Source organism: Pelobates fuscus, chromosome 5 (assembly GCF_036172605.1).
Source record: "Pelobates fuscus isolate aPelFus1 chromosome 5, aPelFus1.pri, whole genome shotgun sequence".
NCBI classification, from domain to species: domain Eukaryota; kingdom Metazoa; phylum Chordata; class Amphibia; order Anura; family Pelobatidae; genus Pelobates; species Pelobates fuscus.
This window is the reverse complement of record NC_086321.1, coordinates 54,909,463-54,933,773: the sequence shown is the minus strand read 5'-3', so window position 1 is coordinate 54,933,773 and position 24,311 is coordinate 54,909,463. Positions and strand designations below refer to the sequence as shown.

Here is a 24,311-nt window from a genome sequence, read left to right as displayed (position 1 = left end):
GGACGGTGCTTCACAGTGCAGATGGACAATGACCCGAAGCATACTGCAAAAGCAACCAAAGAGTTTTTTAAGGGAAAGAAGTGGAATGTTATGCAATGGCCAAGTCAATCACCTGACCTGAATCCGATTGAGCATGCATTTCACTTGATGAAGACAAAACAGTTGCAGTAGAGGCCTGACAGAGCATCACCAGGGATGAAACATAGCGTCTGGTGATGTCTATGCATTCCAAACTTCAGGCTGTAATTGACTGCAAAGGATTTGCAACCATGTATTGAAAAGTGAAGGTTTGATTTATGACTGTTAATCTGTCCCATTACTTTTGGTCCCTTAAAAAGTGGGAGGTACATATACAAACTGTTGTAATTCCTACACCGTTCACCTGATTTGGATGTTAATACCCTCAAATTAAAGCTGAAAGTCTGCAGTTAAAGCACATCTTTATTTAGAAAACTGGGCAGATGGGCCGAATGGGTCTTATCTGCCGTCACATTCTATGTTTCTATCTTGTTTGTTTCATTTCAAACCCATTGTGTTGGTGTATAGAGCCAAAAAGATTAGAATTGTGTCGATGTCCCAATATTTATGGACATGACTGTATACACACACACACACACTTTTTTTATTAATATTTTAGGCAGCTTTGCCAGGGCTATGGATACGGTAAGTTTTACAGATGTTGTCAGGTAATACCAGAACCACAGGTAAAGTGGAGGGGCTTGGTCAGCACTAATCCGGAGATGGATTTGTAATTTTGCCATCTGTAACCCAAAAGAACAATATATTGTCCATGCTAAGGAAGATGCCAATGCAACTGCCAAAGAAATGGCACATAAAATACCATTAATTAATTTACTGTGCTTTCAAATCTAGACTAGTATACTAGGTGAGCAGAAAGTGATTGCACAGTTATTGAGGAGATTGCTTAGGGTACTTGCTGTAGGCACCACTGTCTCTTGTGAGTGCATTCATATATAGCGCATGAGATGTGTTAAACTGTACTTCACTATTTTGTGTATTTTTTATGTTCCTTTTAGAATTATTCTCAGCCGTATCCCGCAGTTTGTTGTAGTGTTTGTGATTCATTAACTACGGTATATGCAATGGCTTGCAAATGTATTCAGACCACTTTCTCCAATCCCTAAATAAGCATTACCCTTTAATAACCCGATTTGTAGGAAAACAATCAAACAAGCCAAAACAGCAACTGCTCCTATGTCAACGTAGCAACGCTAAAAGTCCCAAAAACATCTTTGTGGGCTTTCCCCCAAGAATGACCTCAGAGTATCACAAGCTCAGACATAACTCTGCTTGACTCCACAGAAAATATGCACACAGTTCCCTAGGACAGAGGCACCAATCAACTGGTAGGAAAGGAAGAGTCTCTGTATGTTAGGAGCATGTGAACATTGTCATACACGTATAGTTGGAGGGCATGCTGCTGTGTAATAGAATGTTTTAGGGCTCGGAGCTGTCCATCATATTTTGTGTCATTAATACAAGCTGACAGTTTGTTCTAGATCTCAGAAAGTTTCTTATCTGCGAGCTGTCAGAAGGTTTTCAGCAGAGCCCGACTGTCTGTCTCCTTCTCCCACCGCTTACAGCGCACAGACTTCAGGCTATCAGAGACAAGTTGCCAAAGGGAAAGTGGAGGAGAGGAAATGATATGTTTACTGTGCTTTGTGACATAATGCGTTTATACATTAATCTGAGGCATGCAGTAAATCTGAGTAACGGTTATCAGAATTAAAAAAATAAAAGGATTGAGTACACACAAACAGGATGGAATTCTCAGTGTTTATACCCAAAGTGAATACATCACAAGCTAACCATGCATACTGCACAATGTCATTCACAACAGATCTATTGTAGGGCTCAGTTCCCTAAACATTATTTAACGTGGGAATGTTCCACATAAGCCATATCTATTCAAAATAGAATTGGAATTAATAACAAAATAGAGTAAAACTCTATGCGCAGGAAATGGTCAAACATGTTATGCTTTATTCTGATAATGCATTGAAAAACTCATAGAAAGAAAAAGTTAAATGATAAAAAAGGTCTATGCTATATGTGGGTCAGACCACAATCACTTTATCACTTGAACAGAGCGGAACTGCATAATAAGCTGATAGCAGCCATACCGCAGCTACTACAAGCCTATTCACAGCTTTGTGAATACAGTTGCATGCAGTGGTCACCATATCTGGAGAGAGAAAGACAGAAGGAGGCCCTATAACCTTCGTCTCGAGAAAGCCCTCATCTGTGATTGCTACATGCACATATTTAGCAGATCTTACAATGCCTCTTTTGACATTAAAGGGAAACACTGAGAAACAAAACAACTTTGGCAAAATGGAGTGATTCTCTGCCACTTAGGTTTTAAATCACTTTGTTCTAGCAGCACTAGCCAGATTCCCACATGCTGTGACTCACTCCGACTCCCTACACGTATTCTGAAAAAGAGTCTAAATTATTTTGTTTCCCTTATTGCACAGTGTGTTTAATTTAGAACGTCTAATCTTACCTGCTCTGTTAATAGCCTACAAAAGCATGCAGGAGCCAGGGAACTTGCTGCAGGGGAAAATCTCACTAGTGATACTTAGAGGTACCAGTAAATGGACTCTGTTTATGATCATATTACTAAAAGATAATTATGAATTTGTATGGTTGGGATACACTTGTTTTAAAAAGGGATTTTTTTTTCGGGGATGTGATGACTCTCCATTGCCCTCTGTTGGTGAAAATGGAAAATGCATTGATTTGTATCATTAAAATATGCAAATGTAGTTTGGAAAGTTGTGATTGTAATATATATTTGATGAAGAATTATGAGATTTGTTTTTCAAGTTATGTATGTTTGTTTATATTTTTACAGTTTTTACCACATTCTTAAGGACAAGTCGGCAAAGGCTAGTCCTTGTTCAAAACAAAGCATAGCAGTTTAGATCTATCTGGAACTGTGTCCCATGGTTAGATTTATTCAGGGATCCCAGTAACAGAGTCTTCAGAGTTGTTAGCAGGCTGCTAGGTCCCTGAATCCTGGGACAATTTAAAAAAAAAAGCTAGGCCTGAGAACCACAAGTCTGTTTGAAAAGCCAGTAGCTGGACACAGTGCAGGCAGAGGTGTGAAAAGGATCAAAAGAGGCCATTAACACATATGCCCTACCGGTCATCAGGTTCCCAGCTGGAAAAAATAACCTGGAGAAGAACTGGTCACCATGGATGTCAAGACCAGGAAACTAGTCACTATGAATGGAGGATTCCACCCGAAATCCAGCACCCAGAGACTGTACACCTGCCGGAAGGAAGGAGGTCGGGGCCTGATAAGTGTCAAGGCCACCGTCCTGGATGAAACACAGAGCATCCACAAGTACATCATAAAGACGGCTCCCAAAGATGAACTGCTAAGGGAATGCCTCAGACTTCCACAGATTGAGGATGCAGAAAAAGAGGTTCCTTGGCAAGACAAACCCCTCCATGGGGTGTACCACCGGGCAGGTAGTAGATGTGGCTCACATGGCAAAATCCTACCAGTGGTTGGAAAAGGCAGGACTGAAAGACAGCACTGAGGCACCAATCCCAGCAGCACAGGAGCAGGCACTCAGTACCAGATCAATAGAAGCTGGAGTCTACCACCCAGGCAAGATCTAAGGTGCAGACTGTGCAAAGAGGCCTCTGAGACAGTCCAGCACCTAGTAGCCAGATGCAAGATGTTAGCAGGAAAATCATACAAGGAGAGACACAACCAAGTTGCTGGGATTGTGTACCGAGACATCTGCACAGAATATGGATTGGACCTGCCTAAGTCCAGATGGGAGATACCACAAAGGGTAGTGGAGAATGACAGGGCTAAGATCTTGTGGGACTTCAAGATCCAGACAGACAAGCAAGTGCTGGCCAACCAACCAGACATCGTGGTGTAAGACAAGGAACAAAAGACTGCGGTCATGGTGGATGTGGCAATGCCCAGTGACTATAACATCAGGAAGAAAGAACATGAGAAAGTGGAGAAATACCAAGGACTGATAGAAGAACTAGAAAGGATGTGGAAAGTGAAGGCAGTAGTAGTCCTAGTTGTGATAGGAGCACTCAGGGCTGTGACTCCCAAGTTGGAGGAGTGGCTTCAACAGATTCCAGGTGGGACATCTGATATCGCTGTCCAAAAGAGTGCAGTTCTACTGCGCAGAACCCTCAAACCCATCATTAAGTAGAGTATCTAGTTCCCCTACAAAGTTAGTAGTAGGATCCGAGGGGAGAACCCTATAATGCGTTTTGTCGTCAAGATGTGACATACACATGCTGACGTATTCAGGTCGATACATAAGGACAATATTGCCCCCTTTGTCGGCTGGTTTTATTATTACATCTGTTTGCTGTTGTAGTTCTTTTAAGGATTTACGTTCACAGGGGCTTAGGTTACTGATAACAGGGGTCTGATTGTCCATATTTGATGCTTTAGATCAACAGGTGATTTGTAAGGATGAATTTAGATTTTTATTACCACATAAAAACCCCACTATCGACAACATTCTACTGTTTTCCAAAGGTACACAAGGGCATTAGACCTCCTCCCAGTAGACCCATCGTGTCTGGGAATAACTGCCTCACAGAATCCCTCAGTAAATTAGTTGACAAAATCCTGCACCCCATGGTATTATCATTACCATCTTATCCTCAGGACACCAAGTCTACTCTCCTAACATTACAGAACATGATAGTTCCACCCTACACACAATTGGCAAGTTTGGACGTGGTAGCATTATATACTAATATCCCCCACGAAATGGGGATGAGGGCATGTAGATTTTTCTTAGACAACACATCATATAATGACCAACAGAAAAACTTCATTTTGGCCATTCTTGAGTTCATTTTAACACATAATTATTTCACGTTTATCGGTCGTTATTATTGACAGATTTCCAGGACTGCCATGGGGGATGGCCTGTGCACCCACCTATGCCAACTTGTTTTTGGGGTGGTGGGAGCAACATGTCGTCACGACACCCAAATTCAGCCGCTTTCATGAATACATCTTAAGCTTGCATAGATATATTGACGACATGTTGCTCCTCTGAACAGGGTCCATCCCTATGATTAAGGATTTCGTCAAAGCTCTCAACGACAATGACATCAACCTAAAACCAACGCACGTGATAGATTAACATGAATTGGTATTTTTAGACCTTAAAATTTTGCTGGAACAGGATGGAACCATTCAAACAGAACTGTTTAGAAAGGCTACGTCAACTAACAGTCTGTTACATTGGGAGAGCCATCATCCCTACAGATTAAAAGCTTCCATTCCTTTTAGCCAGTACTTGAGGGTTAGACGAAACTGTTCGATAGACCAGACATTCTACAATGAATGTAAAGTATTGAAATCCCTGTTTAGGGAATTAGGGTACCCAAACGGTGTCTTAAAGCGTGCTTTTCATCGGGTATGCAATATCGATAGAAATACCAGTCTTCACTTCACTAAACCGAAACAAGAATGCAAGGCCCCATGATGCATTGCGACATTTGATCAGGGCTGGGGACCTATGTCCCAAGTCCTCAAGAAAAATTGTCCGATACTTTTACATAACCCAGAACTCCAACATGTGTTACCAGAGCATCCACCTCTAACAGCGCGCAGACCAATCAACCTACAAGACCAACTTGTCCACAGCCACATGGCACCCCCTTTACCATCAACCAATTGGTTATCAAACACAAAGGGGACTTATAAGTGTGGGCATTGTAAGGCCTGCCAATATGTTCTGCCCTCAAAATTTACCGCGTCTACTCAAACCCATATTAGGATTGAGACGAATGCCCTAGTTAATTGCAGTTCTACACAAGTGATTTACTTGATCACCTGTAGCTGCGGAACTCAATATATTGGAAAAAAATTTCAGCAGTTTAGACCAGGGATAGGCAACCTTCGGCTCTACAGATGTTGTGGACTACATCCCCCATAATGCTCTTACACACATAATGCTGGCAAAGCATCATGGGAGGTGTAGTCCAAAACATCTGCGGAGCCGAAGGTTGCCTATCCCTGGTTTAGACGCAGGATTTTGCAACACATAACTTCTGTTAACAATACGTTCACACCTACCCCGGTAGCAAGACATATTCTCAATTTCCATGACGGCAATCCTGACAATCTGAGATTCCAGGTAATTGAGAAATTACTACCAAATCCAAGGAAGGGTGACTTCAACAAAATCTTGCTCAGAAAAGAATCACAGTGATTTTTTTCGTTTAAGACCCTAGCTCCTTCAGGTCTTAACGAGGAATTCAACTATACACCATTCATACATAAGTAAATCGGTTGTCAAACACAGTCATCAAATAGTTAACCTTTTCACAACTTAATTAGGACTTGATGAATACAGACCTATGGCATTAATTTTATTATAATAGACTACTCCTCAAATTGGCACTACATTATGACAAGACACTAGACTTTATTTGTCAATTATTGTTTCTCATATCTTGTACTGTCTGGTCAGACTTGAAATGACAGTAAGTATGTCACTACAGTACATTACTGCTATACCAAAAACTTTATCTCATAATTACATTTTAAATCGGTACATTAGCTTGCAGACACATTTTTTTGCTTACTTTAACATGGGTCACTGTGGTTATCAACAGTGATGGAAAAAATATGGGAAAAATCTTCCCCTCCCCCCCACCCCCTTTTTTTTGATGTGCTACATGATTGTATTTAACCTTTTAGTTGATTTTCACATTTGGATTGTTTCCTATTCACAGTTATCGAACTATTGTAGCCACACATTAACTTTTGGATATTATCTTTTTGAGTCATTCCGGCCACCGTACCTGCCCATATCCCCTGAGTCTAGATGTGACCAATCAGATTCAGGGGCGGCCTTTTTAAACCCCGGTATATCGGTGAATCAGTTCCCCCTGATGAGCCTCTAAATCAGGCGAAACGCGCGTCGGGGCTCGACATTTGTCACTACTAAGTCTTGTTTTTTGTGTTCCCTGGCACCTTTCCCTTGTGGGCGGACATTTACCATGGGCTTTATTTATTAGCCATTCAGGTATCTTAGGAACTTAGATGGCGGACAGCCGTCTGGGGCACAATAGACAGACTTATATACCGATCAGGGTACCTTTAGCAATTTGAATTAGAATTTGCAGTATCTCCCTATCTATAATTGCTTCGGTTGTTTATATTACAACATCAGGACTCTTTGTCTCCTTACTGCCTTTCCTGTACAAGGTGCCCTTGAAGGCACTATTCTAGCCGTTTGATCTATACCTGATTACTAGTATTTAGACCATGGACTAAGATTATAAGGCATGTGTTGACCAAACGCTGCATTTCAATTTTTACGATTGAGCTGATTAGCATATGACTGTTTTAAATACAGCTTTAGGCATTTGATGTTGATATGGCTCTCATTTAGCGCCATTAGAATAAATATCTATATAGGAACCAGAGAAGAGACTATAACTATATATACACACACACATATATATATATATATATATATATATATATATATATATATATATATATATATATATATATATATAGCACGTTCATTTGCTATTATTATCATAGACTGAGTTTATACTGATTGTAGAAGAACTCCTTTCAGTTGAACTGTGCAGATACTTTGTATTGTATCGTATTTATTTCTGACATAGTAATACAATTATGTCTACTGATATTGCACAGTCAACTTAGTGGGATCTTTCTGTCAAGCCTAGCTAGGCTACATTGTTGGAGCACCTTCTATGCACTAAACAAACCTACTCTAGATACTAATGTATATCGCCACAGCGACGTTTATAAACTCAGTTTTTTGTTTTTTATTTGTGGAATTTTTTATTTTTCTCACTCTTTATTTTTTGTGCTCTTTGCTTTGACTGCCGAAATTGACTTTTGTTTAGTCAGGCAGTCACTGCCGGGGTTTTTTGTGTTTTTATATTGGTGTTTTTGATTAACAAATAAAGTATCTTCTAGATTTTTAACTGTTTGTATGTACTTGATATTGATAGTGGGAACAGATTTCCTCTTTTTCTTTTGTTATATCTTATAATTGATTCAAGATGACTCAATCAACACCAAGCTGTGACTAGAGCTTAACTGAGATCACTTCCAGATTATACCGAATTGCAAAATTAGAGGACGTGCTCAAATTCAGAGTTTAATCAATAACCGTAAAATTGCAAGTTCATTCTCACAAACAACTAACAGTACAATGCAGCTTTGCACTTACCTGTTTTGATTGCCAGAGAACAAGTTCTCACATCAGTGTGCTCAGTGTTCCGATGCATAACAACCACAGGTTGCACAGAGCAAAGAAACAGTTCTACATTGACATGACGACTAAAATCAACGTATTTTCAACTTATTTTTTATGCAAAATAGTTATGGATAACCCTCTTCATAATTTTCTCATTTTAAAGCCGGAGAGATTGATCACACAAAACGCACTGCTTATGAAAATTAGTTAGAGACTATCAATTAAACAATGATGGAAAATGAATACTTACAGAAGGGGCACTTCAGTAATAAGATGGATCAGGCAAAGCAGTAATTCTTCAAATAGATCTTCAGAATCAGGTTCTGTTAGAAATAAAGCAATGGATTACTATTACAGATCACAAACTGTTTAAGAAACAAATAAATAGAAGGATAAAAAGAGAAGCTGACAAACCCACCAATGTAATAATTGTGAACATGTTCTCATACAAATCTTAGTCAAATCAAAACAAGATAAAGCAGCAGTATGGCACTCTATATTTAATTGATGGCAACTCTTGGCACTGCACATTTGTACGCATTACATCTCCATATGTGTCCAGTTAACATTTAGTCTTGCACTGAGCAAATAATAAAAAATAAAATACAAAACTGGGGCCAAATGGCAAATATACATTGGGTATTTTAATGCGATATGGTTTTTTTCTTGAAAATATTTTGAACAAAAATGAAAAAGTAAAATGTGCAGTTTGCAGAAATATTCAACCCCTGTGGAAGCTCCATGCTTAAACAGATCACAAGAAAACACCCTAATGGCAATACTTTTAAAAACAATTGGTCTGTAACGGTGACATATTAAATGGACATTCTACGCACCACAGCCATTCCATTTCAATGAAAAGATTATCATATTTGGAGCCGCCTAGCATGGTCTCATTGTTAAGACTTAAACTGTATTGTATCAGTCTGAAACTGTCTCGAACGTCCATTGGAGGTGGAGCCTAACTCCCCAATAGTCATACCAGAAATGGACAGCAGTGATGGGCGGATCACCAAATAGGGATTGGGCTGACGGTGAGCAGGGACCAGTGGAAGAGCACCAAGGGACTGCAGACACAACCACCTCAATGGTGTTATAGTGTCCCTTTTTTTTTTCTCTCTGGGGAAAAAAGGTCCAACTGAATAATGATCATTGGTCAGGCTACAGATGTAAAAGATAGCTGTGATACAAAAAAATAAAAGAATATGGACATTCCACATGAAATCAACCAAAAAAGGAGGCACTTCTCAACCTCACATTCTTTGATTCTTATTTATTCTTTTTTGGCCACTTGATGTATGAGTGAGTGCAAAATTGCAGGTCCATATCTTGTGTATTTACAAAGGTAAAGGGGTGCAAGTTGTGAGAACTTCCATTGTAATTCATTTTACAGAGTGAGCCCAGTGACAAGGCAATCAGCAGGAGACCAGACTTTACTCTAAAACAAATGGACTATTGAAACGGTGTTTCCTCTCACTGTATTATGGTCCAATTCAGCAGCCTTTACTATGGGATTCAGGTATATATTATTATTTTTCTTCCATGAACTTGCTGATTGCATCTGTGTGAGCTTGACCTCGAGTGCCATCTTCTTACTACTTCTGCCAAACATTTTTGTGGCAAGGTGCTGGCAGCCGAAGGCCCTGGAGAATTCTTTTGCAGTGATTTTATAAGACACTTCCTCTGTAGCTGGATCAGCATTTTGCTGCTGTCAAAACTGAAGAGGAATTAAGAGTGCAGGCGCTCCCTTAGGAATGAAAGGGAGCTAGGAAAATATCAGGATGAAGTGAGAGGGCTTTCCAAAGCTCATAATTCTTCAATGGAAAAAAACCTCTCTGCTGGTGTTATTTTAAACACTACTCTGTACAAAACAAGCGTGAAATATCCTTGTTGACTCAAGGCACATTGATTAAGCAAGGCCTGTTCAATGGACGCAAGCGATACAAATGAAGATTTATGTTTATGTGCTATGCGTGTACACTCTTTATAGACAAAATGACTTTAAGCCAAGACCAAAGAAATAATTGGTACAATTCATAAACAACCTCTGTCCTTTCATACTGCTCTTGGTTAGTTATTTTAGGAAACGCACTGCCTGTTTTTGTTGCAATTTTTTTATTTGAAATGCAGTAAAACCATAAGACTGGGCTTAGATGAGTCTGTGCCACAGAATCTAAGGCAACCTTTCTACAGTCAACAAACATGCAATAAAACTGCAAGGTAATATGCAGATAGTCGTGTAATATCTATTTAAAGCGTTTCATATTGAAAACCCTTGCAGTGTTAGTACTCCACATTTTGTTAAGAATACTGCAGTTTCTAAACCTTTGTGTGTGCTGCTCTGTCCGTTACAGAAAAGTGTAACAGACAGAAAAAACGGTTTATGTTTTTACCACCATTCAGTATATACTTTATATCAATAATGCTATTGATATTTTTTTCTACTTGTCCAAGGCACATTGAAAATAGGAAGAAAAAAAACAATAATTTGCTGTTTAGTAGATACACACCCAATGAAAATAAAATAGGCATATATTTAATTATTCGTTTTTTTTTGTTGTTGTTTTTTTAATTGTGGTTATATCTAGAACTATCTTGCAAAAGCTGCAGATTTCTTGTATGCATGCTTTGCAAACCTTCTAACCCAGCCTAGACTTGGCTGTGGCTGTCCAATAACAGACTTCCCAATGCAGCTCAATGAGAAGTCTTTGCAAGACAGGAGCTCTGGGCAATTGCTGCCTCTTGACTTTAGCTCCACTGAGCTAACCAAACCAGGAAGTAATAGAACCAGTTGTGCGTTTGACAGCCAGGGGGGTCGGGCAAGGTTAATTCTTTTGAAATCTGCACTTTTGTAAAAAGAAAAGATGGCAACTCTTCACACATAAAAAAATCTTTGGCAACTAGTTTGGTAGGTGGGCATTCCACTGATAAAAAGTGCAAACAGAAAACCAGATATAAAAGGAACTACACTGCCATATAAGATCATCTCTCAGTGGTACTCCACCTGTTGTGCACTATATCTCTATTAGTAGTTCATAGCAGGATGTGTTCCACAGGTTAGTTATCACTGGTACAATTGCATAACAAGACAATTTGGCAGACCTTCAATAGCCTGCAACAGAAACATGTTTGAACCAAGTCGTTATTGGATTGGCACTTATTAACAAATACAAATAGGTGAATTAAAAACATATTTAAAAACATACAAAATGCATTGCAAATCTATTCTTTCAGCTGTGTAGCCTGAAGACAAATTGCATGTACAGGTAATCAAACCTTTAATAGAATCAAAATACACCAACAGAATTACTCATTAAAATGAGAATTCAAAGTGAATTCAAAATGTAAGGTCAAAATAGTCGAACTGAACAGATTCTCTGTATCTTAAGTCTATGCTACCATTTCAGATACTCTGGCCTTAAATTTGAAAGCCACTTGGGTAAATAATATGGATATGTACAATGCATTTTTTTCTCCACTTAATATAGCTCTTTAATGAACTTTTATGAAGCTACAATTACTGGGAGAAAACCAAAAAAAGGTGATACTTTATCAGTACCGAGTATGTAGAAATGCAGGCACACAGAACAATCTAATGGTTTTCAGGAAAGAAAACATGTTATGAATCATTGCAAATTAAGTCAGATCAGGTTGACAGCGATCCTCCAGTTTTTAAATATAATTTATTTTTGTAACACTTGCATTGTATCCATTACAATAAAGGCGCCCTGAACCCTCCACGGATTTCCTTTCTAGTTTAAGAATACCATACGATTAGATGGGAACAGATGCGTACCCCCTTTTGCAGAGCTTGGAATGTTACACTGTATAAACAAGATACAGATCACACAAAGTGGGTTGAATGCATTCTGGTGCCCAGTTGGTGGAGCAAATTTCTCTTAACTGCTGACCTTATATAATCCTCCTTAATCCTGAATGACGTGAGGCAGAATTCAAACTGAATAGCAATATCCCACTGAAGTATCCCTATTTCATAGGGTGACAACGATTACTGATCAAAATGCACTGAACAAAGGACACACACATCTATCAATCAAGTTCTCCAGGCCCGGTAATAGAAAATTCAGTATCTCAACAGATCACAACAAAAATGGGCACTCTGTAAACCAATTTATTTGTCCTCCCCCAGCCTGCAGTGTTTCTTGTGTTGCTCCAATAATTCTGCTGTACAGAATTTAAAGCTGTAGTCAAAGTGTGGGTTTTCCATAGTAGAAAGCAGACAATTGAAATAGATCTCCAGAAACCCTTGCTGTGCAATAAAGTACTGCTGATGGGATAAAGCCTGGCAGTTCTAGAGAACGTACAGTGAGCGTCTGTCAATTCACTGGTGAGGGGAACATTTCACATCCTGCATAGCAAGCATGCAGTAATTGTTTTGTATACAAGTATAGTGCATTAAAAGGAGGCTATATTTCCGAAAATATATCATTATCATTCATATAGTGCTAACATATTCCACAGCGCTCTAATTTATAGAATGGGGATATCTATTTCAGGACTACCTTTTGTCCACCCTCCGGTTGCTACTAAAAATTACTTACTTACTTTAGCATGCCTGCTGACATCTTTGCAATCTTTTCCAATCCATCTCTTCTCATAGAGAAGCAATGGATAAGAGGTAAGCATTCGGGGCCAACCACAACACTCTTCCATTTAAATGCGGCTATCAGCAGCACCTATTTCCCAGAACGAGTTTTACTCTGCCCAGAGAAGAAAGCGCCACTAGTGGCTGTCAGGAAGATAGCCACTAGAGGTGGATTTAACCCTGCAATGTACACTGCTCAAAAAAATAAAGGGAACACAAAAAGAACACATCCTAGATCTGAATGAATTAAATATTCTTCTGAAATACTTTGTTCTTTACATAGTTGAATGTGCGGACAACAAAATCGCACAAAAATTAAAAAATGGAAATCAAATTTTTCAACCCATGGAGGTCTGGATTTGGAGTCACACTCAAAATTAAACTGGAAAAACACACTACAGGCTGATCCAACGTTGATGTAATTTCCTTAAAACAAGTCAAAATGAGGCTCAGTAGTGTGTGCGGCCTCCACGTGCCTGTATGACCTCCCTGTAGCACCGCCAGCATTCAAAAGTGACCAAAACATCAGCCAGGAAGCATAGGAACTGAGAAGTGGTCTGTGGTCACCAACTGCAGAACCACTCCTTTATTGGGGGTGTCTTGCCAATTGCCTATAATTTCCACCTGTTGTCTATCCCATTTGCACAACAACATGTGAAATTGATTGTCACTCAGTGTTGCTTCCTAAGTGGACAGTTTGATTTCACAGAAGTGTGATTGACTTGGAGTTACATTGTGTTGTTTAAGTGTTCCCTTTATTTTTTTGAGCAGTGTATTATTATGTAGCAAGGTTAAAATGATAGGACCACTGCATTGAGATGAAATGGTATTGATGGCTATAGTGTTTCTTTAAAACATGTCAATGTGAGATTTAAAATCACATGAGCAAGATTTACCAGGGAATACTACAAACTCAGCTACTGGAGGGATACTGAACAAGATTTACCAGGGAATACTTCAAACTCAGCTACTGGAGGGATACTGAACAAGATTTACCAGGGAATACTACAAACTCAGCTACTGGAGGGATACTGAACAAGATTTACCAGGGAATACTACAAACTCAGCTACTGGAGGGATACTGAACAAGATTTACCAGGGAATACTACAAACTCAGCTACTGGAGGGATACTGAACAAGATTTACCAGGGAATACTACAAACTCAGCTACTGGAGGGATACTGAACAAGATTTACCAGGGAGTACTTCAAACTCAGCTACTGGAGGGATACTGAACACGATTTACCAGGGAATACTACAAACTCAGCTACTGGAGGGATACTGAACAAGATTTACCAGGGAATACTACAAACTCAGCTACTGGAGGGATACTGAACACGATTTACCAGGGAATACTTCAAACTCAGCTACTGGAGGGATACTGAACAAGATTTACCAGGGAATACTTCAAACTCAGCTACTGGAGGGATACTGAGCAAGATTTACCAGGGAATACTACAAACTCAGCTACTGGAGGGATACTGAACAAGATTTACCAGGGAATACTACACTCTCAGCTACTGGAGGGATACTGAGCAAGATTTACCAGGGAATACTACAAACTCAGCTACTGGAGGGATACTGAACAAGATTTACCAGGGAATACTTCAAACTCAGCTACTGGAGGGATACTGAACAAGATTTACCAGGGAATACTACAAACTCAGCTACTGGAGGGATACTGAACAAGATTTACGAGGGAGTACTTCAAACTCCGCTACTGGAGGGATACTGAACACGATTTACCAGGGAATACTACAAACTCAGCTACTGGAGGGATACTGAACAAGATTTACCAGGGAATACTACAAACTCAGCTACTGGAGGGATACTGAACAAGATTTACCAGGGAATACTACAAACTCGGCTACTGGAGGGATACTGAACAAGATTTACCAGGGAATACTTCAAACTCAGCTACTGGAGGGATACTGAACAAGATTTACCAGGGAATACTACAAACTCAGCTACTGGAGGGATACTGAACAAGATTTACCAGGGAATACTACAAACTCAGCTACTGGAGGGATACATAAAGAAAGTATTCTATCATTCACAAAAATAATTTGAGTACCTGTGACAGCAATCTGGTTATTCCTATCTCTTCTACTTAAAGGACCACTCTAGGCACCCAGACCACTTCAGCTTAATGAAGTGGTCTGGGTGCCAGGTCCAGCTAGGGTTAACTAATTGTTTTATAAACATAGCAGTTTCAGAGAAACTGCTATGTTTATCAATTAGTTAAGCCTTCCCCCTAATTCTCTAGTGGCTGTCTCACTGACAGCCGCTAGAGGCGCTTGCGTGATTCTCACTGTGAAAATCACAGTGAGAGCACGCAAGCGTCCATAGGAAAGCATTATGAATGCTTTCCTATGTGACCGGCTGAATGCGCGCGCAGCTCTTGCCGCGCGTGTGCATTAAGCCGACGGGGAGGAACGGAGGCGGAGAGGAGGAGGAGAGCTCCCCGCCCAGCGCTGGAAAAAGGTAAGTTTTACCCCTTTTCCCCTTTCCAGAGCCGGGCGGGAGTGGGTCCCTGAGGGTGGGGGCACCCTCAGGGCACTCTAGTGCCAGGAAAACGAGTATGCTTTCCTGGCACTAGAGTGGTCCTTTAATAGGAGAAACAGAGTAAGATGATAGTCTGAAAGCCAAAATTTCGTTTTTCGGGCAGGGGAGGGTGTCGCTCAATTACACATAGAACGTTATCCCCTAAACTGAGAAATGTTAAAGGAAATTATCAAGAGAACCGCAACTCTAAGATATAAAAGCCATGTTGAAAAAAATATTCCCACTTTTTCCAGCTCATCAATTTTTGCCTAGTAAGTATTATTCCGGGTTTAATTACTAAATACTCTAAGATAGTTTGTGAAAATCAAACATTAGCTCCAAGTACACAAAAACAAAAAGAAATATGTATTTATGACACAGGGTTCTATGATCCCACCAAACATTCACTTATTCACATCCACTCATTTCACCTCACTTGATCCTTACAGAAAAACAAACAATTAAGAGACCCTATATTAACAAGTGAATCTCTTTGCCTAAAACACTTCTCTACCCATGCTAGGTATATTGGGAAACACCGTGTTCGTAGGTTGCCTTTTTTCACACTTTTTTAGGACAGGAACGTTCTTGAGTGTTACTTTGGTGCCCTCGTTTGGTCACTCTTGGAACTGCACAATTAGCATGGATTAATGTTTATTCTAGGTATCATTTGGACAGAAGCAAACACCGGAGGCATTCTGTGTCTTACGCATACAGGAGTCAGCTGGACAGTACATGCAAACCTTTATGCATTTTGTCATTTTTTGTTATAAACAAACACTAGACAGGTGCGGTCTACTCTAATGGTGATGAAAAGGAAAGTGAAGAGAAGCAGCACTGCTCAGGCCCTGGTCTCCGTTGGCAGAGCAGGAGAGCGGTGGGCTGTGATGCAAATTGCTCCTCTTCAACACAACTTGTGTTAATATGCCATTGCTGAGATAGGCATCCTGGCATCCTCCTTAACTGGAAAAAATGTTGGAGGAGATTATTACCTTTTTTTTTTTTTTTATCACAACACACAGGACATGTGAAGTTATTTAGAGAAACAGGAGATCGAGGTTTAAAAGAATAATTAAAAGTGGATACAGCTGCCATTGTCTATTTGGCCTATACAAAAATGGGTTTCTGGTTCTACCTCTCCAGCTCAGAGGTATGATCCCATAGAATTGGTTTGTCCTCAAGTATCAGCAACCTCCAAGCCACTTGCTCATTGCAGTATTCTCTTCCTCAAGCACTAGCAAGTTCCAAAAAAAATTCACTTTATCAACGATTAGACAGAAGAGCTTTTTATATGATCGTGACTTGCATGGTTTTCACAGGCATAAGCTGAGCTGGGGATACGAGATTGTGATGAGAGTAGAATGGAGACAAATCTCAGCGCTAGGTCTCATCCTTGAGTTGTCATGGCAACTCAGTGTCTTGGATTTGTAGGTACCTTGACAAAAAGCCTCCTGAGGCAGAACACACTCCTTTAATACATCACTCTTCATGGTAACAACAAAAACCCTTTATCATTTCTCTGGTAAAGGTTTCATTTGAGTTTTCTGTCAGTTCTGTGATGCCTGCATCAGTCCATTCCTTACAAAGAGAACAGTTTTATTACATTAGTTTTACACTTGACATCCTTTTGGGCTCAGCGGCAGTTGTGAAAAATCTTTGTTTGCTTTACTACGAGGAAATTTGAGCCATGAGTAAAATTAAATAAGAAACATTGCTCCTGCACATCATATCCTCTTCCTCTGAGGTCAGAAGTGCTATTAATGATTGAGCCATTGTAATGGGGAAAATTAAAAAGGTTTTGTGTGAGCACTACCTTAGGTACTGAACCTTCCCATTCATGACACACTGCAATCTGTAGATATTTGAATTCACATAGTTTCCAGGGGACATCTGGTAGGACACACAATTTTGTTCAGGGACGTGCAAGTTTTATTCATGTTTAACTAAAGTTTGCGCTTTATCAAGATTCCAGAAAAGATGGATAAATAAACTATATATAATGCAATTACCAATTACATTAGAGCTCCCACAATCACAGTAGATCTAAAAGCAGACAGAGAGAGCGCTTTGGCCCCTTGGATAGACGTCTCTATCCAGGCTAACATAGTTGTGTGGAGCTCCTATTGCCGGTCGCCAAGGACACGTAGTTCCAGGCAGACAGAATTTTTGGTGCTTTCAAGCCCTGCTGTGGACAAGCATCAGGGCTACTGCGGGGAAGTCTAGGAAGGCAATGGTTGAGGCAAGGAGAGTGCTTACTGCGCTTCTGGCAGCTGCAGACTACAGTAATCACTCCCTCACCTTTCAGCACTCACTAATGAATCAAAACGCAAGCTGGAAATCCGACTGAATATGCTCTGACTCATTGAGTCCAAGGGAAAGATTACTGTGCACCGCCAGAGGTGTAGACCACATGCTCCGACCCTGAAGCAAAAAGAACGTTAACTCCCAATCAAATATCAGGGGCCATAGTTAATAATGTATCTGGATGTGTTTTGGCTGAGTGTTAGGTGTGTGGCGCTAGTGTGTGCTCTATTTTGCCCCCTTCTGCTTAACAAACACACACCACAGCAATATACATTACACAAAGACAACACACATTACACAAAGCTGACACATATTACAGAGAGCCAGCACAGACTAATACCACGCAAATTACAGACAGTCAAGACACACTAAAGATCGACCGATTATCGGTCTGGCCGATATTATCAGACGATATTTATTATTTTCAGCAATATCGGTATCGGCCTATAAGGAAGGCAGCGGCAGAAGCCCAGCACACGCCGCCTCCAGAAACGCTCTTCAACTCTCGATAACCCCGGCTGAGTTGGAGAGAGGATCTGCCAGAAAGAGAAGAGCGCTTGTTCTGGGTCCCAGGAGCCAATTCAATTTAAAAATCCCTGTCAGCCTCCATAGAGCACTGGATCACCCCTCCCTAGCTCAGGTAAAAGGCAGTTAGGGAAGTAAGAAAATTAAAATTGTTAAAAAAGAATTAGCCACAGAATTCTATCCCACATATTTACACACACAAACTGCATCCACTACACAAACACACACTACATGCAGTACACACATAGATTTACTTGAAAGCATAACAAAATCTGACTGGCATGTATTACCACTCAATAAAAGAAAGATTTACAAAAAAACATTAAATAATAAACATGTTCCATTAATGACAGATTTCTGAAGGAAATGTATTTCTTTTTTCAAAACTGTAAATGTACAGAATATCGGTACATGTTATCTGCTATCAGAGTGAAAGACCACAGATTATCGGTATCGGCCCTAACAAAGCAATATTGGTCGATTCCCCAATACAAACCACAGCAATATGCATTACACAAAACAAAAAAACACTGCCATTCATTTTCTCCTCCCTCTGCATGCAGACAATGAACTTTCCTCATATAGATGCATTGATTCAATACATCTTCATGAGGAGATGCTGATTGACCAGGGCTGTGTTTGGCTTGTTCTGGCTCTGCCCCTGATCTACCTCCTTGACTGTCTCAGCCAATCCTATGGGAAAACATTGTGATTGGCTTTTGTTCAACACTTCTGATGATGTCAGACAAGCAGGCAGATCAGGGGCAGAGCCAGCGGCTGCAGACTTGGAAAAGAAAAAGTAAGATTTGACTATATTTAGGGAGGCAATAGGGGGCTCAATAGTGGTTTTAACACGATTGGGTCAGAAATACATGCTTCTGTTTCTGACCCTATAGTGTTCCTTTAAATTCCCACACCCCTGCAGACATTATTAGAGATCACCAAATGTGCACATCTATTCTATAAAAGAGGATTCCATAAAGCTCAGGCAATCGAATGGCTAGTGGCTAGCTGAACATAATGAAACCCATGATTCACAACATTTAGAGTGTCATGGTTAGGGATCAATAATTTAATACTGTAAACATCCAGTGGGAGGCCCATTCATTTTCTTTGATGGGGCCTCTCTCTGCTCACCGTATAATCCAGGCTCTGTCTTTTGATAGGTGAAGTGAAGAAGCAACTCCTGCTCAGAGACGTGGCAGATGAACACTTTGAGCAAGCAGCAGATTATGAACAGGGCATTGTGAGCCTGCCAGATAAAGAGCTGACTGAAAGGTAAAAAAATTAGAAATAAAGTATGAGACAAAAATAAGCTTTTTATGTGAACATTAAACACGCGGCCCTGGCAGCCTACAAAAACTAAGCTCATTTACCGTACATAGAAAACATGTTTATAGTGAGAGAATCTGAAAACACAAAATTGTACTTGAGAACGGTATAAAACCAAATGTTCTGATACTCCTGTGGGCCAGTAAGCCCAGTATTGCAGAATAAAAGATGGAAGCCTTTAGCACCATACTGTAACTGCAAAGATCTGAATGTATCTAATGTATTACCTAGCACTGACACAGAAAAAACAGCCGCTGGGTATATAGCATAACAATATGAATTAACCCATTTTATAGCGCTGCAGAATTTGTTGGAGCTATATAAATAATAATAATGATGACGATGAACCAAGGAAATGTAACATTTGGTTTTTATTTATTTTACCCAAACACTGTTATATCTGGAAGATTATGCTTTCACAATGTGTAATTCACATGGATGACATCTAAGTGAATGAGATAATATCACCTTGTAAATTAAATGTTTCAAAATTCCAAAATCAAATTCCCATAGGACTGTCTACAGTAGGAGGCAGTCCTACTTCAGACTTGTGGCATTTTCCAGTTATTTTACCAGGAAAATGGTCCTATACTACACAATGTGACTGACATGGCCAATCTTAGGGTACCACTGTGTCTTACATACCCTAGTCTGCCCAAGTTGATGGGAGTCACACTCCTTGGCAACAACTACAATTTCACAGTATGTTAACATACCATTTGCCATGCCACCACAGGCAAATAAAATGTGTCTTAAAGTGTCAATAAATCAACTCTACTTACTTTTGACATTCTGCAGATATTTTAAGTTCGTTTGTTCGTAGCAGGAACACTCTAATTAGAGCACTGAGATTTCCTGTCCTTGGATTGTTCTCAACTGTGAAACATTGAAGAAGAAAAAAAACATGACTCAATATTCAGTGTGATACTGTAAACCTGTCCGTGTAAAAAAGACAAAACTAGAAAACAGATCTTGTATATTACAAACTAATGCTTTATTAAAGGGACACGATAGGCACCCAGACCACTTTAGCTAATTGAAGGGGTCTGGGTGCAATGCCCCTTTCCCCTTATCCATGCAATGTTAATTATTGCAGTTTCTGAGAAACTGCAATAATTAATATTGGAAGCATTGCAACAATGCTTTCCTATGTGGAGTGCCTAATGCGCTTGCGGCGTGAGGGAGGGCGGGGCAGAGGGCAACACAATAGCGTTAGGAATAAACTTTTGTATTCCTAATATTATAGTGTTCTCTTAACATTTGTTTGGTTCAGAAGTATATAACTTGATCCACTTTTTCTAAGTCTCACCAACTAATCAGGCACACATCCAGGTGCTCTCACAGTTGAGCACCTTCTAACACGGGTTATATGAGCATTTTCCCTAAGGCTTCGAGAATCATGTGGATTTTGCATAAGTTTCATGCAAAGATGGTGTCCATAGTAAGACATATCAGAGACACAAAGTCTGGCTAAGATGCACTCTTAGAGCAAGGAATACTTTAGAAACTATATTTCCCTCTAGCACCTCTCTCCCTTGCACGCACACCCCTCCCCGCACTGTGAGGGTAAAAAAACCAAAAAAAACACACAAAAAAAATTTCTGTACTCACCCACCGTCTCTCTAGTACCTGGTTCGACACTCCAACTCCTTCGATGTCACCCGACAGAGGGGGGCTAAAGCGCATGCACGGTAAGCACATTAGGCGCTCTCCATAGGAAAGCACTGGGAGACATACAGACGCTGGATGTCCTCATGCAGAGCAAAAGGTTCATTGCCCTATGATCCCCTAAAGACTGACAGCGCAGGGTTTAGAGCTCCATCCCATACATTCAAGAAGCCATGGATGTGCCATTTATTTAGGTTTGTTGCCCTATTCTTCTATCTAGAGCAAGCATGTCAAACTCAAAGGCTGACACGGGCCAAATGAACAAGATTTAAGTTTATGTGGGCCGCAAAAAAACTAAAACTTCAGTTTTCACAGAGGTTTATTTTGAAAAGTACAGTATAAAAAAAAGTTGTCTAACAGACTGGACGACCTTGCTCTCAAAGAACTAATTTTTTTTTAAGGAGACATGCATTTCCATATTACCAATGTTTTAGTCCAACTACTTTGACATATTAAGAAAAGTTTGGTAATGGGACTGAAATGGTGAATGTATGCTGTTGCACTGCTGTAAAAAAAACAAATAACGTTATATTGTTGATTTTGAAGTCCTGTGACTGTTCTTCACTTCGGCTGAGATCATAAAACTTGATGATCTCAGCCAATCCAATGCTTTCCCGTAAGAAAGCATTGGGAGGCTATTGTGCATGTGTGGCAAAAAGCTGTGCGGCCAATCAGCATCTCCATAGGGAACGTTTAGTGCCTCCATGCAAAACGAATCTAATACACTGCCCACAAAACTAATACATTGCCCACAAAACCAATACACTGCCCCACTCCCTCCACTCTAATACAATGCCCCTTCACCCAAACTAATACACTGCCCCACACCCACTCTAATTTAATACACTACCCCCCCAATTTAACACACTGCCCCTCCAACACCACTCTAATACACTCCTTCTTCCCCCAATTTAATACACTTCTCCCCTCCCTCTCCAAATTAATACACTGCCCTCCACCCCAAATTAATTCACTGGATCCCTACCCCATATTAATACAGTGCCCCCCCCCCCTCAAAATAATACACTTGCCCCCTTCCTCAAATTAATACAGTGTCCCCTCCTCCATTTAACACACTACACAGGAAAATCCCCCAACCCCCTCTTCCCCTACTTTAAGATGAGCCGCCACTACCTTAAGATCAGTTCCAGCCCTGCTCTTCTCTGATCAAGCAGGATAGACACTCTTCTGGCACTGCGAGCAGGAGGGAAGAGGAGTGGCGGCCTGCTCTGCAGACAGACAGCCACTCTGCACTCTTGTGGCCGTGGAAGGGAAGACAAGGATCAGACAGGAAAGATCTTTCCAGTCTTGCGGCTGGTCGCAGCAAAAAGTGGCCCCAGGGAAGGCGAGCTGCAAATATATTCCCTGTGGCCCACAAGTTTGACATGCTTGTTCTAGAGTATACTTTTAGTCCTTAAATCCATGTAATATTCAACTTCCCCTTCCTTACACTGGTTCCAAACATGTCCTTCTTTCTTGTACCACAATTACAAAGTACTGGCTTCTTGAATATTGGCTCTCCATTTAAATCCATTTTCTCAGCTGCCTGACCTGATCTATGGACTAGGTGACTACACCTTCTGTATGCTAAACTGGCTCTGTAGCCAAGATATGTCAAATATATACATGTGCTGTCCTGCTCTCATGAAAAGCAAACGCCTGCTTAAGTTTGGAAACCGTATGTCCTTCTTCCCCAGCTCTTGCAATGGGAAAGCATAGGATTGGCTGAAATTGGCCAGGAGGCGAGGCGGGACGGGGGTCGGGCCAAATGCTGTCTTGGCCAATGAGCACCTCCTCATAGAGATGCATTGAATCAATGCATCTCTATGAGGAAAGTTCAGAATCTCCATGCAGATCGTGGAGACGCTGCCCCAGGAAGCACCTCCAGTCGCCATCTGAGGAGTGGCCACTGGAGGTGTCTCTAGGGGACAATGGAAACACTACCTTTTGAAAATGCCGGCAGGAAACGGTTATACTCACCAGAACAATTACATTAAGTTGTAGCTGTTCTGGAGACTATAGTGTCCCCTTAATTACCTGCACTCCCTCTGTGCCACACCCTCTTCCCTTGCTGGCTCAGAGCACATGCATCTGAGCCAGTAAAAAGGTTAAATCAAAGGCTTCTATGAGAAGTCTTTGTAGGACTTCCGAAATGCTCCTAAAAGGTCTGATGGGGGTGCACCGAGCAGCACTAAACAGCACCAGAAGCTTCGCCCAGCGTTGGGTTAAGGTATGTTAAATTTCAATAAAGCCAACAGGGAATTAATCTAGTAACTGTGAAAAAGGGTTGGAGAAACCCTATAAATGTAAATCACCTTTGAATTCACTCTGTATTTCTGACAATCCACACTTTAATAAATAATCGCTCAGTCTAACTTGCAGAGATTCTGGTCTTGGTTTGTTTTCCTACCACTCTACTTGGCACAAACACCTTTAAATTCTGTTCTGAGCTCTTAGTAACAGGTGCTAAACATGAACTGTCACTTCTCTGGAGTTTACACCACTTAATAAAGCATTGAAAAATCAGATAATCCAATTTCTTTAAATTGATGTGAAAGATTTAGTAAATGACAACATAATCCAGCTCAGACAAGGCAAGGCCAGAGCAAACTGTACAAATGAACTGAAGAAATAGACACATTGGGAGCTGTGGCCGGTATGTCCTTGGAGTATAAAACCAAAGGAGAAAGGAAAGCTAATAATGAAGCATGTCACAGTTTCAATATGTAGTAAGCACACTCACACTTTTTTGGAGCTTAAGTGAAGGACCAACTTAAGCGCCTAGGTACTTTTTCGGGGCCTAGGTACTTAAATTACGGCTACATTTTAGCTCCCATAAAGTGTTAGAGTGCTTAATTTTATTTCAGCCATAGAGTGAGTGTGCTTAATTTTATTTCAGCCAGTGGGGCTGCTGTCATCTCCCTGCTCTGCTCCCTGTCACGCACTGTTTAGTATGCCGAGCCGGAATTACATCACATTTCAGCTCCCGGCATCACTGCAGGGTGCACAAGGGAGCAGAGCAGGTAGATGACCGGTCCCCCCCTCGCCGCCCAGCT

General features: G+C 40.6%; 1 protein-coding gene across 3 annotated transcripts in view; it reads right to left on the bottom strand.

Annotated features, from left to right (window-relative positions):
- Window positions 1–24,311, bottom strand: part of DYM (dymeclin) — a 337,693-nt gene that overhangs the window by 243,099 nt on the left and 70,283 nt on the right. For all 3 annotated transcript variants that reach the window (XM_063453857.1, XM_063453858.1, XM_063453855.1), the window contains exons 4-6: window positions 20,370–20,463; window positions 19,393–19,526; window positions 8,527–8,599 (exon numbers count right to left, since the gene is read on the bottom strand). In XM_063453857.1, coding sequence (XP_063309927.1) covers window positions 8,527–8,599; window positions 19,393–19,526; window positions 20,370–20,463 — 301 coding nt within the window. The remainder of the gene's footprint in view (window positions 1–8,526; window positions 8,600–19,392; window positions 19,527–20,369; window positions 20,464–24,311) is intronic.